This window comes from Oncorhynchus tshawytscha, linkage group LG31 (assembly GCF_018296145.1).
Source record: "Oncorhynchus tshawytscha isolate Ot180627B linkage group LG31, Otsh_v2.0, whole genome shotgun sequence".
Classification (NCBI taxonomy): Eukaryota; Metazoa; Chordata; class Actinopteri; order Salmoniformes; family Salmonidae; genus Oncorhynchus; species Oncorhynchus tshawytscha.
Window position 1 is genome coordinate 23,217,545 of NC_056459.1, and position 25,936 is coordinate 23,243,480.

At 45.6% G+C, this 25,936-nt stretch overlaps 1 protein-coding gene across 2 annotated transcripts in view; it reads left to right on the forward strand.

Annotated features, from left to right (window-relative positions):
- The window catches only part of vps50 (VPS50 EARP/GARPII complex subunit), a 229,402-nt gene that overhangs the window by 47,954 nt on the left and 155,512 nt on the right, over positions 1-25,936 (forward strand). For both annotated transcript variants that reach the window (XM_042310186.1, XM_042310187.1), the window contains exons 10-12: positions 13,796-13,838; positions 15,589-15,687; positions 22,336-22,476. In XM_042310186.1, coding sequence (XP_042166120.1) covers positions 13,796-13,838; positions 15,589-15,687; positions 22,336-22,476 — 283 coding nt within the window. The remainder of the gene's footprint in view (positions 1-13,795; positions 13,839-15,588; positions 15,688-22,335; positions 22,477-25,936) is intronic.

The following is a 25,936-nucleotide window of genomic DNA, read 5'->3' on the forward strand; positions in this document are numbered from 1 at the left end:
CGCTTGCCGTGCGGTAGCAGAGAGAACAGTCTATGACTAGGGTGGCTGGAGTGTTTGACAATTAGGGCCTTCCTCTGACACCGCCTGATGTAGGCACTTTCCTGCATTTGACATTTGTGAGATGCAGGCTGGGTACTTCTATGCGTGTTCAGATGAGCACTCCGTCAACATTAACAGGACAGAGAAGCCAGACATATGCTCATTGCTCACATGGAGCTCGTAAATGAGGGTAAGAAATAAACCTAAACTTGTTTCTCACAAGTGTAGCAGGTTGTGAACCCTGCAACAACGTTTCCATGCCGAGAATGAGAACGATAAATTACTGTAATTAGTACATGCATTAACAGAAATTAATGTAACCAAATGACAGGGATTGACTGTTTTACAAACAGTCGGCTACCACATGGGCATTCATAAAAGTGCATTGTGGGCCGACACTTTATAGCCTAGGCTACTATTCTACTTTGCAAGGCGGCATATCGGCCAGGACTGAGCATGATCAGTGTTGATTAGTCTGTAAATTAAGAAAAGATTCTGTATCAAATTATATGCCAGGTTGGCGAGGATTTGACACAACATTAGCGCATTATAGGCCTGAGAGTCAGAACAACCTTGCTGAATAATTGAGTCAGACACATCCAACTTAAAAAAAAAAAGAAAACCAATTAATTTATATACTACCAAGCAATGAAAACATGCATTTTATAAAAGAAAGTCCAAACATAAAAACATTTTTTACTGACGTGCCACAGCCTATAGCGCTCATTGATGCTTTTAAAAGGTTTATGGTTGCTACTCAGAGAAAGTGCTGGAATTAAAGTAGCTTCCAACAGAATTGAACTGTACAGGCTTTTAACTGTGGATTATAAATTCCACCCCTTTTTCCATCCCAAAACCTTTGTGTTTTACGGACAGTAAATGGACATTTGCTAATGGGTTCAAACCGTCTCATATTGTGGGCTTTAAAACCATTAGTGTGATAATGTATGTTTTGTCATGTACTGAAGACCCACCAGACAGACGGACGGACAGGGTTCGTGTTCAGACTTGTGAAAAAGCATGGTTAGGGTACTTAATGACCGTTTTACCAGGGCCAGACTCATCTCCCCCTCTCTCCCCTCTCCACCCCTCTCCCCCTTTCTCCCCCTTTCCAGTGTGCGTTGGTGTGCAACAACAATAAAGCAGTGGTATTTGAATTAGCGACAGTCTGCTGTGTGTGATCAGCAAGGTTGCACGTACCAGCAGATGAAACTGGTGGTACTACCATCAATCGATAAGCCATGGACATAGATAATGGCCTGTCATTATATAATTAGGCTATCCCCTGTGGGTGGGGGCGTCAGCATGCATTCTCACTGTTTTTCGCTCTCTTTAATACCCTGTCTGTCATTGTCTCTCACTCTCTCATCCTCTTTCTTTCTCTCTCTCATTCCCTCATCTCTTTCTCTCTTCCTTATTCAGAAACTATCCTACCGATCCTTGACTTCGGCGATGTCATTTACAAAATAGCCCCCAGCACTCTACTCAGCAAACTGGATGTAGTCTATCACAGTGCCATCCGTTTTGTCACCAAAACCCCATATACTACCCACCACTGCGACCTGTATGCTCTCTTTGGCTGGAACTCGCTTCATATTCGTCGCCAAACCCATTGTTTCCAGGTCATCTACAAGTCTTTGCTAGGTAAAGCCCCGCCTTATCTTAGCTCACTGGTCACCATAGCAACACCCACCCATAGCATGTCCTCCAGCAGGTATATTTCACTGGTCATCCCCAAAGCCAACACTTCCTTTAGCTGCCTTTCCTTCCAGTTCTCTGCTGCCAATGACTGGAACGAATTGCGAAAATCTCTGAAGATGGAGTCTTATCTCCTTCTCTAACTTTAAGCATCAACTGTCGGAGCAGCTTACTGGTCATTGTACCTGTACACAGCCAATCTGTAAATAGCCCATCCAACTACCTCATCCTCATAGTATTACTTACCCTCTTGCTCTTTTGCACCCCAGTATCTCTACTCTACATCATCATCTGCACATCAATCACTCCAGTATTAATGCATATTGTAATTATTTTCACCTCTAGGGCCTACTTATTGCCTACCTCCCTACTCTTCTACATTTGCACACACTGTACATAGATTTTTCTATTTTTTTTTCTATTTTTCTTTTCTGTTATTGACTGTGTTTGTTTATGTGTAACTCGGTGTTGTTGTTTTTCACACTGCTTTGCTTAATCTTGGCCATGTCGCAGTTGTAAATGAGAACTTGTTCTCAACTGGCTTACCTGGTTAAATAAAGGTGAAAAAAATATCCCCCTCTTTCTTATTCTCCCCCTCTTTCTTATTCCATCTCCCTTTCTTATTCCCCCTCTCTTTCTTAACCCCCTTTCTTATTCCCTCTTTCTTATTCCCTCTTTCTTATTCCCTCTTTCTTATTATTCCTCTTTCTTATTCCCCTTCTCTCTCTTTCTTATTCCCCTTCTCTCTCTTTCTTATTCCCCTTCTCTCTCTTTCTTATTCTCCCCCTCTTTCTTATTCCACCTCCCTTTCTTATTCCCCCTCTTTCTTATTCCCCCTCTTTCTTATTCCACTTCCCTTTCCCTTTCTTATTCCCCCTCTCTTTTTTTATTCTCCCTCTCTCTGATGCTTGCCTCTATGCCAGTCAACGATTTACAGAGCTCTCTTCCTCCTCTTCTAGTTACTGACTGGCGTGGCCAGTCTCTCATTTTATCAGCCTTCAACTAGCCATATCTGTTCAGCCAGATATCTGCTTCTCTGTCCTGCTCTGTGTGAGGGATTCACTCTCTGCCAGCTCATGGAAGCCACCTTCCCCAGTCTGTTTATCATGCCCCCTCTCCCTCCTCCTCTCCTCCTCATTAATTATCCTACATTGTTGAGTTGTGTGTGGCAGTGCTTCCGCTAGGAAGACTTGGCACCAGACAAGTGACCGGGAAGATTGTAATTTATTGGACATTTGACCGGTCATCCATATGAATTGGGTGCGTCATCAATAATATCGCCATCAATAAACAAGGGATAATGAGCCACATTTACATGTCCTTTAAAAACAGCCTATAACCAATTACATCGAAACACAAGGATAGTGTTTTATATTGCATATGCAAAACTTTAGCCAATTCATTGGTTTTTACTTTCCTGAAACAACACTTGTCCATGGTTCAGCTGTTGTGGAATTGAGCACTAAATGCATCAGGGCGTTGAATGCATGGGCCTATAGGCTTAAGAGTCCACTGTATGATGTTATTTGAAAATACGTCTAAAGGAAAAAGCTAATGCCTAACCCCGGAGAGCGGGGGAGAGCGATGCCGGCATCATGCTATAACACCGACATGCTTCTCTTTCAGACATGCTACTGTGTCTGCTATATAGATATACAGGAGGGGAAATCATTCATTTTCGTGATCATTTTTATCTTCCGTTTTAAAAAATTAAGATGAGCATTATATTGTTAGATTATACGGAGCACACAATTAAAAAGGCAGATTGGATATTTAAAGAACTGGTTTGGATGAATAAATAGGTCTACAATAATAATGATATACAAGAGCAATAATTATAAAACAAATGATTTTATAAACCCCCCCCCCAGAAAAAAAAAGTTCCAGAATTGCATCCCACCTGAACAACGAGTTGCAGAGTAGACTACATTTGTGACCAACCGGCTCGATTCGGTCTTATGTAGCAGAATTTGAAACTGTTTATTTTTAATTTTTACCTTGGTTAAAAACAGAATATTGTATATCATACACAACAGTTGAGGAACAATGGGGAAAGTAATTCTGCTTTGAAATTTGATAAACCCATTTTTTTGAAAATGTCCCTTGAATGATTTTGGTACACCTACTGGAGAGCTCTTCTTTATCTACACTCATTCAGCATCGTTCACACCCTCTTAAGCCTTAACCCCACCCATCTCCTTAAGGATTCACATGTCTTTAAGAAAAAGCAAACCAGGCAACTAAAAGCTACTTTCTCAACAATGTTTTGGTTCATTTCTTGCTCGTTAGCTGGCTAGCCAGTTCAAATAATGACCATGTCATATAGCTGACAACGTCTTTAGCTAATTTGTTTTCATTATTACAGGAAAATAAACTCACAACAAAATTATTATTTACAAGTTAATGCAAGCTAATTACATAAAGTAACTTATGGTTGTGAGTGTGACGAAATAAAAGCAGGGCATTCTGGAACTTGGACACTCTCGTTATACGTTATATCCTAATTTGACTTTGGTGCAGGTTCTTCACATTACCGTGTCCAGTAAACACACACTATATCAAATAAGATTAAAGTTTATTTGTCACATGAAAAGGATACAGAAGGTGTAAACTGTACAGTGAAATGGTTACTTGCATAGTGGAGTCTTGTTTAGACATGTAGCTAGCTAGCTAAACAATGAACCATAATTCCAACTCATAACATTGCTACCCTGTATTAATCTGCAGGTAGCTAAGGCTAACCAACGAGGTTCAACGAGATTACGTCTATACAAATCATACACGTAATGTTAGCCTGCAAGCCATCCAGCTAACTTTAGCTAGCTAGCTAACAGTACGCTTTAACTTGCAATGAAAATGACTTGATAACAAGATTAGACATGTATAATATCTGAAAATCTAGCTAGCTAGAATATTTTACCCGTATACATGGATGAAGGCTTCTCCCTCTCGGTTGCCCTTAGTTTGAAGATGCCATCCGGAAACAGGTGTTTTATACAACAGCCTTCTGTTTGTTCTCTTTTCGACACTCTGCATATTTGCAATCAAACACCTGAATTTTCTCCTTCTCCTTAGCTATCATACTCTGCTTCCACCGGGCATTCCACAGATTTCAAAACTCGGTCCTCCAGAAAGTGGAGAGCATTAGCAATACTTTTGCAATTCTTTGTGATATCTTTAAAAAAAAGAAAGGCATCCCTTGGCATGTCCAGTCCATCCATTATCTCAGCCAATCATGGCAAACAGGAAGGTTACTGTCTTTTTCTGTGGAATAACCAACTAGGCTTGTAAATGGCATACAAGTTTGTTATTAAGGCACATGAAAGTTCACATGTTCCCAAAGGCATTTCTGCCAAAAACCTAATTTTGATTGAAATTAATATGTTCAAATGCCTCTCCTGTGAAGTAGTGACGCATGACATACTCCTAGTATTATGAAACAAGTCACATTTGGCCGTGCCAACATGATCACCTTTGCCCAGTATAATATTAAAGCTTGTCCATTAGCAGGACATTCCTGTTGAAGGCTTTTCACCATAGGCATACTTTAACTTTAATTTTACTTCAATGGAAAAAGGTCTCCATTTTTGCAATCAACAGTAGCCCAAGGTCTCTCTCTCCACTGCAGCATTCACATAAGGCAGCGTGCAAGGAGTTAGTGGTTCTGAAGCACAAAATCAGGATGTGTGATATGCAGGCCACAATTTAATTTGTCAGCATTTAATTTATTTAATCGGCCAAAAGCTGGCAATTACCGGCTAACGGAAACCCTGGTGTGTGTGTGTGTGTGTGTTCGGGAGGTATTTATTTGAAATGCAGAGCTCCTTCAGTTCACACAGTTGTCCTGATTGGTGGGCAGGCTCAGACTGGAGAGTTGCCTCTCTTCTTCTTAAGTAGTTAAGAGCAATTTCCTCCCTCCTTCCCCTCCTTCCTTTTCACCCCTCAGTGGAGGGAAATGATTGAGAGAAGCCCCTGGATGTGCGAGCAGGATTTATCCAGGCTAGAGCTGAGGGGATTTGAGTGTCAGAAAGTAAGGGGTCATGGAACCAACCTTTCTCTTCCCTCTCTGACCCCTTCTAAGGCTGTCCATAGGAGAGTCTTCATCTCACTGACCGACCCCCACTGCCAATCTTCAAACACAACTGATATCCCGAAGGACAACAGAAAGAGAGCGAGAGGTTCAGACATCTACATACTCTGAGGGAGTGGCGGGGTCACTGTTGTCACTGCATGTATTTCTAAGATGCTATAGTTGGGGCATCCGACATGGTATATAACAGAGTTCCTCATACTACCGTCTACTCTTAATAAAGGGGAATGACGATGAAACTGAATCTATGGCATTGGATGATGTAGGACTGAGAACATGTTGAAAGAGGATGGTGTGTGTAGCTGAGAAAAGTTTCTGAGAGCCAATTATCCCACTTCCTTTGATATCCTAGATAGTTTTACTCTAACATGTTGTAGGGGTCAGAGGGTTAGCGGTACTCTAACATATTGTAGGGGTAGTACTCTAACATGTTGTAGGGGGTGAGAGGGTTACCAGTACTCTAACATGTTGTAGGGGTCAGAGGGTTAGTAGTACTCTAGCACGTTGTAGGGGTCAGAGGGTTAGCGGTACTCTAACATGTTGTAGGGGTGAGAGGGTTAGCGGTACTCTAACATGTTGTAGGGGTGAGAGGGTTAGTGGTACTCTAACATGTTGTAGGGGTCAGAGAGAGGGAGCAGCTCCCCTTTTTGTCTATTGATTATAGCCATCCATGTCAGATGTCATTTTCCCATCATCCCCTGACCTGCAGAAGACCACGAAATGGAAAGCCTGTGTGCGACCGCCTGGACAGTAAAGTAGTCTATTCTGTGTCCCAAATGACACTCTGTTCCCTATATAGTGCACTACTTTTAACCTGGGCACTCTGAAGAGTTGTAATGTTATTTGCTATCAGCCCTGGTGAAACGTTGTGCACTAAAAAGATAATGGGTGTCTATTTGGGATACATCCTATCAACTCTAATCCTGACCAGCTAGATCCCAGCTTTCCTTGGGGATGTATTTGTTTCTGGGGACACTTATTTTGGTGTACTACAGGTTAGGGCCTGGAGATCAGGAGTGCAGCAGGGATCAATAGAGATTAGAGATGCTCCAGAGCTCAGGGGAGCTGCTCTCCTCCACTCCCCCCACGGGGGTTCTGTCTTCCTACCTGCGCCGCCGCCTAATGAGCGCAAATGTTTCTGGGTTTGGATGGCTGCCAGCTCAAAACACCACTGCAGATTCTCCCTCCACCCCTCTCTTAGCCACAGCTCTCTGGAGAGAATCTAAGAGTTCCCATTTAAATGAGCTTCTGAAAAATTATACTGTTCATGAAAGTCTAATTTCACCTTTTTCCTGACTACCTCCCAAGGCTGGTACCAACTGATTTAAATGTTTCATTTTCCAGAGTTGAGGACGAGGCATTAGGGGGGATGGACGTTGATGAGCTGGCAATCTGCAGTGTCAACCACCTTACCCCTGTCCCCTTGCCCTGGTCGTTCAGTCCGTTCAACTGTAGAATCAATTTAATAAAAACGGGACATCCCAAGGCTTTGAGGTCACAGGGCCAGACTGTCTGACCTTTGATCCCTGAGAGTCCTTCCTGAACCAACCCTGACCTCTCCTACTACACTATATATACAAAAGTATGTCGACACCCCTTCAAATGAGAGGATTTGGCTATTTCAGCCACACCCGTTGCTGACAGGTGTATACAATGGAGCACCCAGCAATGCAATCTCCATAGACAAACATTGGCAGTAGAATGGCCCGTACTGAAGAGCACAGTGACTTTCAATGTGGCACCCCCATAGGATGCCACCTTTCCAACAAGTCAGTTCGTCAAATTTTTGCCCTGCTAGAGCAGCCCGGGTCAACTGTAAGTGCTGTGATTGTGAAGTGGAAACATCTAGGAGCAACAACGGCTCAGCCGCAAACTGGTAGGCCACACAAGCTCACAGAACGGGACCGCCAAGTGTCGAAACGAGTAGCACGTAAACATTGTCTGTCCTTGGTTGCAACACTCACTACCGAGTTCCAAAACGACTCTGGAAGCAACGTCAGCACAAGAACTGTTTGTCGGGAGCTTCATGAAATGGGTTTCTGTGGCTGAGCAGCCGCACACAAGCCTAAGATCACCATGCGCAATGCCAAGCGTCGGCTGGAGTGGTGTAAAGCTCACCAACATTGGACTCTGGAGCAGTGGAACACGTTCTTTGGCGTGATGAATCACACTTCACCATGTCATATACAAAAAATGATCTCCTTCCTCGACGGGGATCGGTCAACTTGACTCTTTTTGGCTTCGGCCCACCATCTAAACAAACTTTAATCTTTTGACCCTCGTTATTGCGGCCCAGTTGATTGGATGGAGGCATGCTCCCTCTTCTGTCTGCTGTAGTCTACGATCTGCTCCTTAGTTTTTGGGACATTGAGGGAGAGGTTATTTTCCTGGCACCACTCTGCCTGGGCTCTAACCTCCTCACCTGTAGGCTGTCTCATTGTTGGCCGACCGCTGTCGCGTCGTCAACAAACTTGATGATTGAGTTGACACATGACGTGCCAAAGCTGTTTCACACAAACGCATCACGATGACCTTGTCATGTAATGTGTTCTGTAATGTGTTCTGACATTTGCAGCCGTGACACAGACATCTCCATTTGTCAGATTCAACGGACACATTTCCCGAGCTAGAATATATTATTTCGTTCCCTCAAACTCAACTCTGGACCTCGAAGCCAGTTCCACTGCTTTTTTTGGTCATTGTTCCCCTCTAATCAGGGACTGATTTTAGACCTGGGACACCAGGTGGGTGCAAGTAGAACAGAATACCAGCAGGCTCCGGATCAAAGGGTCAGAGTTGAATACACCTGCTTTAGTTCATATCCTAAGCAGCCTTCCAAGGAAGTTGACAAGAAGGCTGCAGATGCCAGAACACAGACAACACATTGACATTGCTTCCATTTGAATGCTTGTCATCTTCTATGCTGTCCATAGTATAGCCGTCTGAACTACCACACTTTCCCATGTCCCACACTTTCCCAAATAGTCCCTTGTTCTGAGAAAGGTCAGAGAATATAGAACCTACACATCCAGATATATATCTGGGTAATTGCTTTCTCTATTTTTCATCTTCTAATGTCAGATGGGGACGAAGCCCTCCAATCAGATTCTTAAGATCCGGACACAATGGACCACTGAGGTGCTGGATACCGTAGTTTGGGTAGACAAACAAAAAAGACGACAGTCACAGGTTTATGGTCTAGTTACATTCTAGTGGCTTAAGCCTGGACGGTTAACTAGACAGACAAAAGGACTGCCAGTTCAGACTGTCTCACTCTGCTCTCCTAATAGCATTGTTGGACTGTTATTTGGGAAGCGAGAGTTATGTGGTTGATGTGTTGGTGGCATTGGGGAACGGAGTCTCATCTTGTCAATGAGTTCATTATGCATATGAGGAGAATTAAAAACACCCCTGAGTCTCTCTCTCTCTCTCCCCCTCCCTCCCTCCCTCCCTGCCTGCCTGCCTCCCTTTTGCTTCGCGCTCCATGTTAAGATACTCTTCAATTACAGTATTCCCACTGACATCCTTGCCTTCTGTGGGTCCTTCCAACCCACCATAGGCGCCAACAGCCTGCCTGTGTCCCCTTCTGTTACGCTTTTCCCACAGCTCCTCTCCAACATATTACCAGTGTTAATTGAAAAAGAGCCCCTCTTCCTTTCATGCCCACAGCGCCTGACAAGGTAGAGGGATTTAGTTGAGTTTCTTTCTTCTCCTTTTTAATGCATTCCGTCTGATCATTAAAGTGGGGCAGCACACAGCAGGGGGTTGGTGCGTTCCTCCCTAGTCCCTACACCCCCCTGTCAGTAGAGGTTTACTCAGAGAGAGAAGCAGTACACTTCATGTTAATTAGCCCTCTCAGTGAGAGAGATAACATGTGAGAGACTGGATAAAACCATAGGAACAGAAATACTAGAATGGACTAAACATTGACTTGAATTGGAATGTCCATTCTAGTCATTTCTAATTCTATGATGAAAACAGCTGTACAGGGTCTCCTCTGCTTGCCCTGTCTCTGACACTACCATGGCTGAAGTCTCTGCCTGCCCTGTCTCTGACACTACCATGGCTGAAGTCTCTGCCTGCCCTGTCTCTGACACTACCATGGCTGAAGTCTCTGCCTGCCCTGTCTCTGACACTACCATGGCTGAAGTCTCTGCCTGCCCTGTCTCTGACACTACCATGGCTGAAGTCTCTGCCTGCCCTGTCTCTGACACTACCATGGCTGAAGTCTCTGCCTGCCCTGTCTCTGACACTACCATGGCTGAAGTCTCTGCCTGCCCTGTCTCTGACACTACCATGGCTGAAGTCTCTGCCTGCCCCCTGACACTACCATGGCTGAAGTCTCTGCCTGCCCACTGACACTACCATGGCTGAAGTCTCTGCCTGCCCTGTCTCTGACACTACCATGGCTGAAGTCTCTGCCTGCCCTGTCTCTGACACTACCATGGCTGAAGTCTCTGCCTGCCCTGTCTCTGACACTACCATGGCTGAAGTCTCTGCCTGCCCTGTCTCTGACACTACCATGGCTGAAGTCTCTGCCTGCCCTGTCTCTGACACTACCATGGCTGAAGTCTCTGCCTGCCCTGTCTCTGACACTACCATGGCTGAAGTCTCTGCCTGCCCTGTCTCTGACACTACAATGGCTGATGTCTCTGCCTGCCCTGTCTCTGACACTTCTGTGGCTGAAGTCTCTGCCTGCCCTGTCTCTGACACTACTGTGGCTGAAGTCTCTGCCTGCCCTTTCTCTGACACTACTGTGGCTGAAGTCTGCCTGCCCTGTCTCTGACACTACTGTGGCTGAAGTCTCTGCCTGCCCTGTCTCTGACACTACTGTGGCTGAAGTCTCTGCCTGCCCTGTCTCTGACACTACTGTGGCTGAAGTCTCTGCCTGCCCTGTCCTGATACTCTGGCTGAAGTCTCTGCCTGCCCTGTCTCTGACACTACAATGGCTGAAGTCTCTGCCTGCCCTCTGACACTACCTGGCTGAAGTCTCTGCCTGCCCTGTCTCTGACACTTCTGTGGCTGAAGTCTCTGCCTGCCCTGTCTCTGACACTACTGTGGCTGAAGTCTCTGCCTGCCCTTCTCTGACACTACTGTGGCTGAAGTCTCTGCCTGCCCTGTCTCTGACACTACTGTGGCTGAAGTCTCTGCCTGCCCTGTCTCTGACACTACTGTGGCTGAAGTCTCTGCCTGCCCTGTCTCTGACACTACTGTGGCTGAAGTCTCTGCCTGCCCTGTCTCTGACACTACTGTGGCTGAAGTCTCTGCCTGCCCTGTCTCTGACACTACTGTGGCTGAAGTCTCTGCCTGCCCTGTCTCTGACACTACTGTGGCTGAAGTCTCTGCCTGCCCTGTCTCTGACACTACCGTGGCTGAAGTCTCTGCCTGCCCTGTCTCTGACTGTGGCACTGACACTACTGTGGCTGAAGTCTCTGCCTGCCCTGTCTCTGACACTACTGTGGCTGAAGTCTCTGCCTGCCCTGTCTCTGACACTACTGTGGCTGAAGTCTCTGCCTGCCCTGTCTCTGACACTACTGTGGCTGAAGTCTCTGCCTGCCCTGTCTCTGACACTACTGTGGCTGAAGTCTCTGCCTGCCCTGTCTCTGACACTACTGTGGCTGAAGTCTCTGCCTGCCCTGTCTCTGACACTACTGTGGCTGAAGTCTCTGCCTGCCCTGTCTCTGACACTACTGTGGCTGAAGTCTCTGCCTGCCCTGTCTCTGACACTACTGTGGCTGAAGTCTCTGCCTGCCCTGTCTCTGACACTACGTGGCTGAAGTCTCTGCCTGCCCTGTCTCTGACACTACTGTGGCTGAAGTCTCTGCCTGCCCTGTCTCTGACACTACTGTGGCTGAAGTCTCTGCCTGCCCTGTCTCTGACACTACTGTGGCTGAAGTCTCTGCCTGCCCTGTCTCTGACACTACTGTGGCTGAAGTCTCTGCCTGCCCTGTCTCTGACACTACTGTGGCTGAAGTCTCTGCCTGCCCTGTCTCTGACACTACTGTGGCTGAAGTCTCTGCCTGCCCTGTCTCTGACACTACTGTGGCTGAAGTCTCTGCCTGCCCTGTCTCTGACATTACTGTGGCTGAAGTCTCTGCAGTCTCGACTGTACCCTGTTCAAAGGCACTTAAATATTTTGTCTTGCACACATACACAATCTGTGTCTCAAGGCTTGAAAATCCTTCTTTAACCCGTCTCCTCCCCTTCATCCACACGGAGCGCCAAGTCTGGGACCAAAAGGCTCCTGAACAGCTTCTACCGCAAGGCCATAAGACGCTGAACAGTTAATTAAATGGCTACCCGGACTTTCTGCTTTTCACCGCCTACCTACAGTTGAAGTCTGAAGTTTACATACACCTTAGCCAAATACATTTAAACTCAGTTTTTCACAATTCCTGACATTTAATCCACGTAAAAATTCCCTGTCTTAGGTCAGTTAGGATCACCACTTTATTTTAACAATGTTAAATGTCAGAATAATATTAGAGAGTGATTTATTTCAGCTTTTATTTCTTTCATCACATTCCTAGTGGGTCACACGTTTACATACACTCAATTAGTATTTGGTAGCATTGCCAAATTGTTAAATTGTTTAACTTATGTCAAACATTTTGTGTAGCCTTCCACAAGCTTCCCACAATAAGTTGGGTATATTTTTTGGCCCATTCCTCCTGACAGAGATGGTGTAACTGAGTCAGGTTTGCAGGCCTCCTTGCTTGCACACGCTTTTTCAGTTCTGCCCACAAATCTTCTATGGGACTGAGGTCAGGCTTTGTGCTGGCCAGTCCAATACCTTGACTTTGTTGTCCTTAAGCCATTTTGCCACAACTTTGGCAGTATGCTTGGGGTCATTGTCCATTTGGAAGACCCATTTGCGACCAAGCTTTAACTTCCTGACTGATGTCTTGAGATGTTGCTTCAATGTAGCCACATCATTTTCCTTCCTTGTGAAGCCATCTATTTTGTGAAGTGCACCAGTCCCTCCTGCAGCAATGCACCCCCACAACATGATGCTTCCACTCCCGTGCTTCACGGCTGGGATGGTGTTCTTTGGCTTGCAAGCCTCCCTCTTTTTCCAAAACTATAGTTTGTTAACATGAAATTTGTGGAGTGGTTGAAAAACAAGTTTTAATGACTCCAACTCCAAGTGTATGTAAACTTCCGACTTCAAATGTACTTGTACATACCTCAATCAATCACCCCAGTACACTGACTCGGTACTCGTAGTCCTACCAGTAGTCCTTGTATATAGCCTGTATATAGCCTTGCTGTTTTATTGTTACTATTTTATTTGTATCTATTTGTTAATTTTCATACTTTTAACTGCATTGTTGGGAAAGTGCTCGTAAGTAAGCATTTCACTGTAAAGTCTGCACTTGTTGTATTCGGCACGTGTGACAAATAACATTTGATTTGATTGAAGTGGATTTAACAGGTTACGTCAATAAGGGACCATAGCTTTCACCGGGTCAGTCTTTGTCATAGAAAGAGCGGGTGTTCCTAATGTTTTGGACACTCGGTGTGCAGTAGATTCAGTTTGTTCTTTGATGTTGCCAATACCGTCCTCTAATCAACTAAGACTTTGAAACAACTGCAAGACAGCAACCTATAAAGACTAGATCCAGCATTCAGCACAATGTTCTTTGTATCAGAAATGGCAAATCGAACTGAGAAAGTTAAGCACTTTGAGTACAGCCACACGCAGTTGTTCAAGGTGTTGCCTTTCACTAGGGAAATGATAATGGGTTAGGAAACGCCATTTGTGAAATACCGTGTTGCTTTGTACAAAACGGACAATGGCTTTTTTTTCCTGTCTCTGTGTGTTAGAGTATGGTGACGACGTGTTTCTGCAGGTCAGGATGAGTGATACCTTAGAGTTCTAGATCACTGATGGAGGCCAAGTGAAACATTGTCTCGTGTCTAGGTGATCAGCAGGGAACTGACCTAACAATGTCCTTTCATTCACAGTGAGTTGAATTCCAAGCTACAAGACACTCTGGAGCAAATAGAGGTACGGAGGAGCTTTTTTCCCTTGTTTCTTCTTTTTCTTTTAAAAGGAGAGGAAATCCACTCTACCTTTTTAGTGTTCCGCCTTCATTAAGACCGTTGAGAACCAGATGGAGATATGGAGACACAGGAGGATGGCTAGAGACGGGGATTGAACCATGGTCTCCGGTGCACAGTAGCCGCACATAGGTTTACTAACTATTTCTATTGGTTAAGAACACTGCGATTTATCATACATCTCAAAGGTTGTTTGATACTGAACATATTAAATATAAACATCACCTTCCCTGTAATTGTTTAAATGCCTACAGTTAAACGAGAGACTTGGTGATTTATCTTGACATTGACAGTTTTCTGTTTTTCCTGCTACATATGAACATATTTAAAAAGCCATTCCCACATCCACGCTTAGGGAGGTTCATTACCTGGATGCCATGTGAATGTGTGACACACCACCACCACAGAAAGCGGTGTCTTGGTCTCTAAACTGATCCACTGTGTGGCTCTGGAGGTCGAATGGTGGATGGCGGGTGCTGCTGGAGAGATGTAATTGGGACGTAGCCAGTCTGGCGTGAAGCCCTTCCTGCTAGCTTCGGTGAATCTGCAACACGTTTTCTCATCATGCTCTTTAATCCTGCTTTCTCTACCAAAAAGCGCAGGTGTCTATGGAAATGCAATGCAGAAATCTGAATGAAGCAATTTGTATGTTCATTTGCATACACATTCATAATTAAAGTATTTGGTAGGAAAGAAATGATAAAATCTACAGTATTTTCATATAAAATTCATAACATTTGTAGAATGTACTGTACTTTGCTTTCTCAAATAAAATTTCCATAGTGTGATAACTTCGAAGCACAATTTCTATGCTTTCCATTCTTAGCCAGAACCACAGTAACTCCATCTTCTGCTGTAAACAAAATGTTGTCTAATTCGACACCGTCCCTGCCACCCTGTTTAAAAACAAAAAACTTGTGGTATCCAATTGTCTCATCGCTGCAACTCCCATACGGACTCAGGAGAGGCGAAGGTCGAGAGCCGTGCGTCCTCTGAAACACAACCCAACCAAGCCGCACTGCTTCTTGATACAATGCCCACTTAACCCGTAAACCAGCCGCACCAATGTGTCGGAGGAAACATTGGAAACACCGTACACCTGGTGACCGTGTCAGCGTGCACTGCGCCCGGGCCCGCCACAGGAGTCGCTAGTGCCCAATAGGACAAGGACATCCCTGCCGGCCAAACCTTCCCCTAACCCGGACGACGCTGGGCCATTTGTGTACCGCTCCATGGGTCTCCTGGTTGCGACAGCGCCTGGACCCAAACCCAGAGTCTCTAGTGGCACAGCTAGCACTGCGATGCAGTCCCTTAGGCTGCGTCACTCGGGAGGCCCCCTGCCACTGTACTTCTCTCGCAGCAGCTCTGTTCAATGTTCATGGTGGCGCTCCTTTGACCTTGGGGAGGCTGAGTGTGTATCTCTCGTCCCCTCCAGCAACCTGGCTCTCCCTTGCTCTCTCTGACTGACATGTAGTCTGTGTCCCAAATGGAACCCAATTCCCTACGGAGTGCACTACTTTTGGCCAGAGCCCTATATAGTAGTGCACTAAATAGTGAATAGTGTGCCATTTGGCACTCAGACTTTAAAGACAGCAGCCTCAGCCCTCCATTATGGAAGCTGTTTCTCTTGGCCCAAGGAGTTGATTCATGACCATACCCCTCCTCCATCCCCTCATTCCCCTCTACCCACCCAACAGGAGCAGCTGGATGTGGCCTTGTCTAAAACCTGCAAGCACTTTGATGTCTCCCACTACACCAGAGTTCAGCTGGCGTACACCCTCCTGGAAAAGACCCAGGTGAGAGACCTCTAGCAACAGATCTCTGCTCTGTTGGCTTCCTTCCTGATCCTTTTGTCATCCATTCCCCCCTTTTTTTCCCTCTTCCTTCTGTATATTGTTCTTGATCTCTCTTTCTCTGTCTTTCTCTCTACCTACCTGTCTGACCTTACGTCTCTCCCTCTGATGTGGTGAGATGATTCATTCCTGGGTTGACGCCCGTTTTGGTATCCCCTTTCCTCCCCCTTCCCTCTGTTGTGCTCCCTGTTTCTCCCTCCATCTCCTTCTCTCTCCCCACGGTGTTGATCAGAGGTGATGATTCATACCGGTCTTGTGTTTTTTTACACCGTCTTCTCCCCCCAATACTTCCTGCAAATCACAGATCTGTCACTGGTAAAGCTTTTCCACCACACACACACGAGATGGGGAAACATCCCCCTTTTCCACCACACACACACGAGATGGGGAAACATCCTTTTCCACCACACACACACGAGATGGGGAAACATCCCCCTTTTCCACCACACACACGAGATGGGGAAACATCCTTTTCCACCACACACACACGAGATGGGGAAACATCCTTTTCCACCACACACACACGAGATGGGGAAACATCCCCTTTTCCACCACACACACACGAGATGGGGAAACATCCCCCTTTTCCACCACACACACACGAGATGGGGAAACATCCCCCTTTTCCACCACACACACACGAGATGGGGAAACATCCTTTTCCACCACACACACACGAGATGGGGAAACATCCCCCTTTTCCACCACACACATGAGATGGGGAAACATCCCCCTTTTCCATGGGATTGATTTTGGGATGACGGAAGCACACAATCGCGTAGACAGTTTGTGACAAGCTGTCACCATCACAAAGATTGATTGTAATTGCTTTGTTCAGGGGACTGTCAGGGGTAAGAACTGCCACCAAAAAAAAACAACCCTGGAGATATGGCAGTGTATTGTGGTGTCAAATGATGTCTGTCGGCCTCCGTGTCCGTGCTGGAGAGTGAGTGAGAGAGAGAGAGAGCGAGCTTTGTGTATCTGTGTTTTTTTTGTGGATGCTTGTTTTTCTGTGTTGTGTGCGTGCGCTCGTGTGTGTGAACTTTCATTAAAGAGTGGGTGTCTGTATTTTTACACGTGTGTCAGTGTAACTCTGAACTGAGATGGATGGTGTGTGAGGGCTGAGATGAGTCAGCTGTTATCAACTGTCAGTCTCTTGCACACACACACTCACACCCCACTTCACTGCGAAAATGAGCCAGACATCACCAGAAAAGCTTCCACCACTTCCTTCCAGGCAAATTCATCACTTTTACTCACTAAGGTTGAGGCTCACAGAGATGTGTGTCTGTGTGAGTGAAGACAAGCACTGCAGATCTCTGAGTATTCCTGCCTGAAACTCTGGCAAAGTATCCGGTTTGTCGAACAAATCTATGTCTAGGCAGGTAGCCTTGTGGTTGAGTGTTGGGCCAGAAACCTAAAGGTCGCTGGTTCAAATCCGCAAGCCGACTAGGTGAAACATCTGTTGATGTGCCCTTGAGCAAGACACTTAACCCCAATTGCTCCTGTAAGTCGCTCTGGGTAAGAGCATCTGCTAAATTACTAAAATGTTTTGCAAATGTTTCAACTTTTCAGCACAGTGCACTTTTAGTGTAGTGGTAAATGATAGGTGTTAGAGAAGACATAAGCTTTGTTCGAATACCCTTACTAACATACTGTATACCACATACTTGATGAGTATGTACTATTAGTACTATTCATTTTAGTATACTGTAGTATACTGTAAACGAACGGTGTCCTTTCAGTTGAGTGTACTAGCGCGTACCGGAAGTTGATGCTGTTGTTATGCAACTTCTTGCTAGCTTGTTAGAATAACAAATGACAGGTTTAGACATCTTACAACTTCCTTAACAATGTCCACTGCTAAGCTAAGAATGACATAAATGATCAAGTCATTAAACGTTGGATAGTTAGATAAAATATAGCTAGTTAATGTATTGGCAATACTGACAATGTTAGGTAGCTAGCTAACATACCGGTACATACAAGCAACTGCTGTAATGATATGCTATGCGGTTTGTAAGGATAGCGTAGCTAATATATTGTCAGCCAACATAACGTGTAACATACCTTATTTGAAAAGTCATTACTTTTTTATTACATTGCTCAACATGTTCTTAAATTTGTCATAGTTAGTACAATTAATTGTACTAACATTTTGTATCCACGTTCGTCGGACTCCGGCTGCATATTTTCCGCCATTTTCTTCAAATCTGAAAATGTTATGAAGCCACGGCCATTTTTGGAATATATGCATTTATGGGCCTTAAAAGCACAGAAATATTGTCCACTGCTTGTATACTTCGTAGTTTGACGAATGTAGTACGACATCTGGGAACTATTCGCATACTAACTATATCCATACTATGACCAATAAGCATACTACATACTCAATTTACACAAATTGTATAGTTCGAATGTGTATTCTAACACAGCTATGGAGCTTGTCTTGTAACAAGTCATTCATTTACCTGGTAGACAAACAGGCAAATAACTCTTATGCCCAGAACATGACCTGTAAATTTCTCCTATTGACGGAGCTACTCGTGTAGGAAACAAAAACATGCTGACGTGATGATTAGCTTATCTATTTGATTGACATCATCAGCCATGAGACGAGTGTGGCCCTTGGCTCCGGAGATTGCGTCATCAGCAGATCAGGAGCTTTTTGGAGTAGGCTATCCACAATCACAATGGTTGTGTTCTCCACAATGATAAAAGCCAGCAGGGGAGTAGTGAGTGTAGTGCATGCTCTCAAACTCAAATACCTATTGTTGACTGGCTCAGGGCCCTTTCGCTCTTTGTTGGGGCGTGTGACACACACACACTACACTCACTATGTTCACTGTATCCATGTACACAGCAGATTGCTGACCTTCAGGCCCTGGTCTAAAGTATAGGGCTCTGGTCAAGAGTAGTGCACTACAAATCAAATCCTATCAAATTTGATTTGTCACGTACACATGGTTAGTAGATGTTAATGCGAGTGTAGTGAAATGCTTGTGCTTCTAGTTCGACTGTGCAGTAATATCTAACAAGTAATCTAACAATTCCCCAACAACTACCTAATACACACAAATCTAAAGGGGTGAATGAGAATATGTACATATAAATATATGGATGAGTGATGGCCGAGCGGCATAGGCAAGGTGAAATAGATGGTATATAATACAGTATGATATGAGTAATGTAGGATATGAAAACATTATTAAAGTGGCATTATTTAGAGTGGCATTGTATTGGCCAGTGATTGGGTCTCAATGTAGGCAGCAGCCTCTCTGTGTTAGTAATTGCTGTTTAACAGTCTGATGGTCTTGAGATAGATGCTGTTTTTCAGTCTCTCAGTCCCTGCTTTGATGCACCTGTGCTGACCTCGCCTTCTGGATGGTAGCGATGTGAAGAGGCAGTGGCTTGGGTGGTTGTTGTCCTTGATGATCTTTTTGGCCTTCCTGTGACATCGGCTGCTGTACGTGTCATGGAGGGCAGGTAGTTTGCCCCAGGTGATGCGTTGTGCAGACCGCACCACCCTCTGGAGAGCCTTGGGGTTGAGGGCTGTGCAGTTGCCGTGCCAGGCTGTGATACAGCCCGACAGGATGCTCTCGATTGTGCATCTGTAAAGGTTTGTCAAGGTTTCGGGTGACAAGCCACATTTTTTTCATCCTCTTGAGGTTGAAGAGGCGCTGTTCCGCCGCCTTCACCACACTGTCTGTGTGGACCAATTCAGTTTGTCTGTGATGTGTAAGCCGAGGAATTTAAAACCTTCCACCTTCTCCACTGCTGTCCCTTCGATGTGGATAAGGGGGTGTTCCCTCTGCTGTTTCCTGAAGTCCACGATAATCTCCTTTTGTTTTGTTAACGTTGAGTGAGAGGTTGTTTTCCTGACACCACACTCCGAGTGCCCTCACCTCCTCCCTGTAGGCTGTCTAGTCGTTGTTGGTAATCCATGCCCACTACTGTAGTGTTGTCTGCAAACTTGATGATTTGAGTTGGAGGCGTGCATGGCCACGCAGTCGTGGGTGAACAGCAAGTACAGGAGGGGGCTGAGCATGCACCCTTGTGGGGCCCCAGTGCTGAGGGTCAGCGAAGTGATGATGTTTCCTACCTTCACCACCTGGGGGGCGGCCCGTCGCAAAGTCCAGGACCCAATTGCACAGGGCGGGGTTGAGACCCAGGGCCTCCAGCTTGATGATGAGCTTGGATGGCACTATGGTGTTGAATGCTGAGCTGTAGTCAATGAACAGCATTCTTACATAGGTATTCCTTTTGTCCCGATGGGATTGTGCAGTGTGATGGCGATTGAGTTGTTTGTGGACCTGATGGCGGTATTCAAACTGAAATGGGTCTAGGGTGTCCGGTAAGTTGGAGGTGATATGATCCTTGACTAGTTCCTCAAAGCACTTCATGATGACAGATGTGAGTGCTACGGAGCAGTAGTAATTTCTATCAGTTATCTTTGCCTTTGTTACAGGAACAATGGTAGCCATCTTGAAGCATGTGGGGACAGCAGACTGGGATAGGGAGAGATTGAAAATGTCTGTAAACACACCATCCAGCTGGTCTGTGCATGCTCTGAGTGATACCATCTGGGCCAGCTGCCTTGTGAGGGTTAACGCATTTAAATGATTTACTCACGTTAGCCATAGAGAGGGGGTGGGGGGGCGTGGTTCTTGTTAGCAGGATGCGACGGTGGCACTGTATTATCCTCAAAGCAGGCAAAGAAGGTGTTTTAGTTTGTCTGGAAGCGTGATGTGGCTGGTTTTCTTTTTGTAGTCCGTGATTTCCTGTAGACGCTGCCACATATGTCTCATGTCTGAGCCGTTGAATTGCGACCCCACCTTGTCCCGGTACTGGCATTTTTCTTGTCTGATTGCCTTGCGAAGGGAATAACGACACTATTTATATTCAGTCTTATTCCCACACCTCTTTCCATGGTTAAATCGGTTGGATCGCACTTTAATTTTTGCGCGAATGCCGCCATCCATCCACGGTTTCTGGTTAGGGTAGGTTTTAATAGTCACAGTGGGTACAACATCTCCAATGCAATTCTTTATAAACGCACTCACCGAGTCAGCGTATATGTTGATGTTGTTCTGAGGCTGACCGGAACATATTAAGTCTGCGTGATCAAAACAATCTTGAAGCGTGGCTTCCGATTGGCCGGACCTGCGTTGAATGGTTCTCGTCACTGGTACATCCTGTTTTGAGTTTCTGCCTATAAGACGGAAGGAGCAAAATGGCGCAGTGGTCAAGGCTATTGCGCATAGCGCAATCAATATGCTGATAGAATTTAGGTAACCTTGTTCTCAAATTTGCTTTGTTAAAATCACCAGCTACAGTAAATGCAGCCTCAGGATACATTGTTTCCAGTTTGCATATAGTCCAGTGACGTTCCTTGGTGGTCGTCTTGGTGTCTGCTTGAGGGGGAATGTACACAGCTGTGACTATAACGAGAATTCTCTTGGTAGGTAAAATGGCCTGCATTTGATAGTAAGGAATTCTAGGTTGGGTGGACTTGAGTTACTGTCTGTTGTTATGATTACACCATAAGTCGTTAATCATGAAGCATACACGTTAATCATGAAGCATCCGCCCTTCCTCTTCCCAGAGAGGTGTTTATCTCTGTCGGTGCGATGCATGGAGAAGCCCGGTGGCTGAACCAATTCCGACAATTTATCTTGAGAGAGCCATGTTTCTGTGAAACAGAGAATGTTACAATCTATGATGTCTCACTGGAAGGCAACCCTTGCTCGAATTTCGTCAAAATCTGTTCTCTCTGCTAATGCACAGCAAGCGGTAGCATGTACATATTACCTCAATTACCTCAACACCGGTGCCCCATGTATTTTGCCTCGCTATTGTTATTTACTGCTGCTCTTTAATTATTTGTTATTCTTATCTCTTATTTTTGGGGGGTATTTTCTTAACTGCATTGTTGGTTAAGGGCTTGTAAGTAAGCATTTCACTGTAAGGTCTACCTACACTTGTCACATGCGCCAAATACAACATTTCATTTGAAAGACCTGTTATAAGTAGCGCAAGTCGCAGCTCAAATGGCTCTTGCAGCACTTCATTTAGAAATGACCTCGCAACTCAAGTAGGCCATTGGCAATGGCTGCATATCAACTGCAATTTCTGTAATCAGAGATTTTTCCCCCAACTGTTAATGTTGATGTCGTGCGGCGCACTTTATATCCATCGCAAATCATTTGAAAGATTCATATTCCCACTTACTAACGTAACAGCATTGTTGCGTTAAGTAGGTCTCTTTGTAACTTTCCATTTAGGATGATTATTGGAACCTGTTAGTGGTAGATTTGTGGTAACTGCACTGTGGTTTGAATTGTGTAGAGGGATCTTTTCTTAACGTTAATGATTGAATTTTGTTAGGCCATGGACCAGCTCCACATGCACTACACCTAGACCATCCGTAACATCGCCATGTCATGATGTATCCGCCCAACATAATAATGTTTCGCTGTGTCTCCTTTCTCTATAGACGGCCATGGACATCTCCAACTGCACTTCAAACAGGTCTTACGACACTATCCGTCCCCGTAATAATTTGGGCCCCTGTGTCTCCTCTCTCTATAGACGGCCATGGACCAGCTCCACATGCACTTCACCCAGGCCATCCACAACACTGTGTTCCAGGTGGTTCTGGGATACGTGGAGCTCTGTGCCGGCAATGCCGACACCAAGTTTCAGAAGATGCAGTACAAGGACCTCTGCACGGTAAGGATGCTAGCGAGCTACCTTCTGTGTCTGCTTAGCAAGGCCAACCGTGACCTTACCTAGGGTTTGTGTCTTCTTAGCATGGCCAACCGTGACCTTACCTAGGGTTTGTGTCTTCTTAGCAAGGCCAACCGTGACCTTACCTAGGGTTTGTGTCTTCTTAGCAAGGCCAACCGTGACCTTACCTAGGGTTTGTGTCTTCTTAGCAAGGCCAACCGTGACCTTACCTAGGGTTTGTGTCTTCTTAGCAAGGCCAACCGTGACCTTACCTAGGGTTTGTGTCTTCTTAGCAAGGCCAACCGTGACCTTACCTAGGGTTTGTGTCTTCTTAGCAAGGCCAACTGTGACCTTACCTAGGGTTTGTGTCTTCTTAGAAAGGCCAACCGTGACCTTACCTAGGGTTTGTGTCTTCTTAGCATGGCCAACCGTGACCTTACCTAGGGTTTGTGTCTTCTTAGCATGGCCATAAAGGAGAGCCGCACACTCTAGGAGCTCATATGCAAAAATGTAATGTCCAACGTTTCGACAGCCAAGCTGTCTTCATCAGGATATAATCAAACACTGCGGGATGACTCATTTATATAGTGTCAAATGACACAGGTCACAAGATTATTGTGACTATGCCATTGTAATTGTTTGTAAGCTTGTGTAGTCTAAAAGGAATTTATGATCGTATGCTATCCATTTGTTGTTTGTATGCTGTTCTTTGTATGCCATTTTAATATTTGATTATTAACCAATGATATTAGGCCACACTTGACCATGATTACAGACACCTGTGTCATTTGACACTATATAAACGAGGTTGGCTGTCGAAACGTTGGACATTACATTTTTGCATCTGAGCTCCTAGAGTGTGCGACTCTCCTTTCATTTTCAAATGTTCCACTCCGGTAGCCAGCACCTCGCCTAATAGGTGTGCGTTTCTTTTTCTTCTAGATTCTTAGCATGGCCAACCTAGGGTTTAAGTGTTATGTTTTGTGTAGGGCCAGGAGTTTTTGATCACCATGTGTCTACCTGGCCAGGCTATGATTGGGGCCAGCGTTTGTCCTGGTCTTGTCCCATTAACACAAAGAAAGGATATCCTTGTTTGACGTTCAGGGGATCAGGAATAAAACGTCTGTCTCTATTATGTAGGTGACCATTAATACTGTATCTTTAATGAGCCATCTGTCTGGTACAATGTCTGGTAAAGTTAAAAAAGACGGCTTTAATCTGTGGTAGAGTACAGACTTGGAGAAGATCTTATAAGCTTGGCTCGATGCCCACTGAGGAATGACTATATATTTTGTTGTTTATTAAAGCGCTTAAAGGATTAGGCCACACCGGTAGAAATCCCTGCTACTCCGTTAACTTGATAAACACTCAGACAGACACACGACTCCCTGAACGCTCATATTGTTCTCTCGCCAAGCAGAAAATGCCCTTCTGTCTTCACGAGAGATGGCACTTATCACTCTATCCTCCTGAATGAGATGGAGAGAGAGATGAAGAGAATGAGAGTTTCATTTTCTCAGTCTGGGAAGAGGCATTTTCAATCGTAGACCTTTTTCTATGAGATAATTCATCTTATTGAAGTGGACGACGAATGGGCTCTTTTGAAAAGTAGCTCCTGAGTGGCGGTGGTGCTTTTATTGGGCCAAACGCTCCCTCGCTCTCTCTGCCCAGACCCAGAGCCTCGGTCGTATCCAGACCCCGCAAATCACATTTGCATGCTTAAATAAAGCGCATGCAATCAGCAGGGCCATGCATCACAATCCTACAGTGAGTTGTCTTCTCTTCCTGAGCCTTTTATGACCTGGCTGCTGACATATTTGTGTGGGGGAATCAAACAGAAGAGAAGATGTGCTCAATGGAAGCTGACGCTGTCACTCCCCTCAATTGAAGCTAATGATGTCACTCCCCTCAATGGAAGCTAATGTTGTCACTCCCCTCAGTGGAAGCTGATGCTGTCACTCCCCTCAATGGAAGCTGATGCTGTCACTCCCCTCAATGGAAGCTAATGATGTCACTCCCCTCAATGGAAGCTGATGCTGTCACTCCCCTCAATGGAAGCTAATGATGTCACTCCCCTCAATGGAAGCTGATGTTGTCACTCCCCTCAATGGAAGCTGATGCTGTCACTCCCCTCAATGGAAGCTAATGATGTTACTCCCTCAATGGAAGCGGACGCTGTCACTCCCCTCAATGGAAGCGGACGCTGTCACTCCCCTCAATGGAAGCGGACGCTGTCACTCCCCTCAATGGAAGCGGACGCTGTCACTCCCCTCAATGGAAGCGGACGCTGTCACTCCCCTCAATGGAAGCGGACGCTGTCACTCCCCTCAATGGAAGCGGACGCTATCACTCCCCTCAATGGAAGCGGACGCTGGTACTCCCCACTGTCGTTTTTTAAATACCTTGGCCACTAGATGGCATAGAAGCAGCTGTGGTTTGTATGAGAACTGGGACTCCTATGGGGAGAAGCACCATAAATGTGGGTTAGAGGCAAAGTCAAGGCAGGTTGAAGGCCTAGGGCATTTATTAATGGTGTTTCTGAGGAAAAAAATATCTAAATATCATTCCCTCCCGTGCCAGAAACCTCCTTCTGGTTCAATGTTCTTTAAAACTATCTTCTATCTTCTAATCTACAAGGAGTACAAGTTACACTGCATAGTTTAAGTTTGTCTCACTAAGACAAGTATGGAAACAAATCTTCTAGATGAGTCTCCTAAGTAGAAATAACTTTTCCTCCTCCTGGGTTCTTAATGACTTAGCAGAATAATTTGGTAAACTGTTATGCCCTGTGGAATCTGTAATGTTTTGCAATTCGGGCTAGGAAGGGAGAGAAGGATTCTGGGTAGGAAGGGAGAGAAGGATTCTGGGTAGGAAGGGAGAGAAGGATTCTGGGTAGGAAGGGAGAGAAGGATTCCGGGTAGGAAGGGAGAGAAGGATTCCGGGTAGGAAGGGAGAGAAGGATTCCGGGTAGGAAGGGAGAGAAGGATTCCGGGTAGGGAGGGAGAGAAGGATTCCAGGTAGGAAGAGGGGGAGCCTGGGAAGTAAGGGAGAGGTGGAGCCTGGGAAGTAAGGGAGAGGTGGAGCCTGGGAAGTAAGGGAGAGGTGGAGCCTGGGAAGTAAGGGAGAGGTGGAGCCTGGGAAGTAAGGGAGAGGTGGAGCCTGGGAAGTGAGGGAGAGGTGGAGCCTGGGAAGTAAGGGAGAGGTGGAGCCTGGGAAGTAAGGGAGAGGTGGAGCCTGGGAAGTAAGGGAGAGGTGGAGCCTGGGAAGTAAGGGAGAGGTGGAGCCTGGGAAGTAAGGGAGAGGGGGAGCCGGGGAAGGGAGGGAGTAGGGATTCATTAACGGAGTCCAAGTCACAACCTTGGAACAGGCTGCTGAGGCATTGAGCTGAGGTGTTTTGACAGCAAGACGTGTATGTTTCACATAGTGGTCATTGGCATTGTCATGTCTCCAATGCTCTTATGAA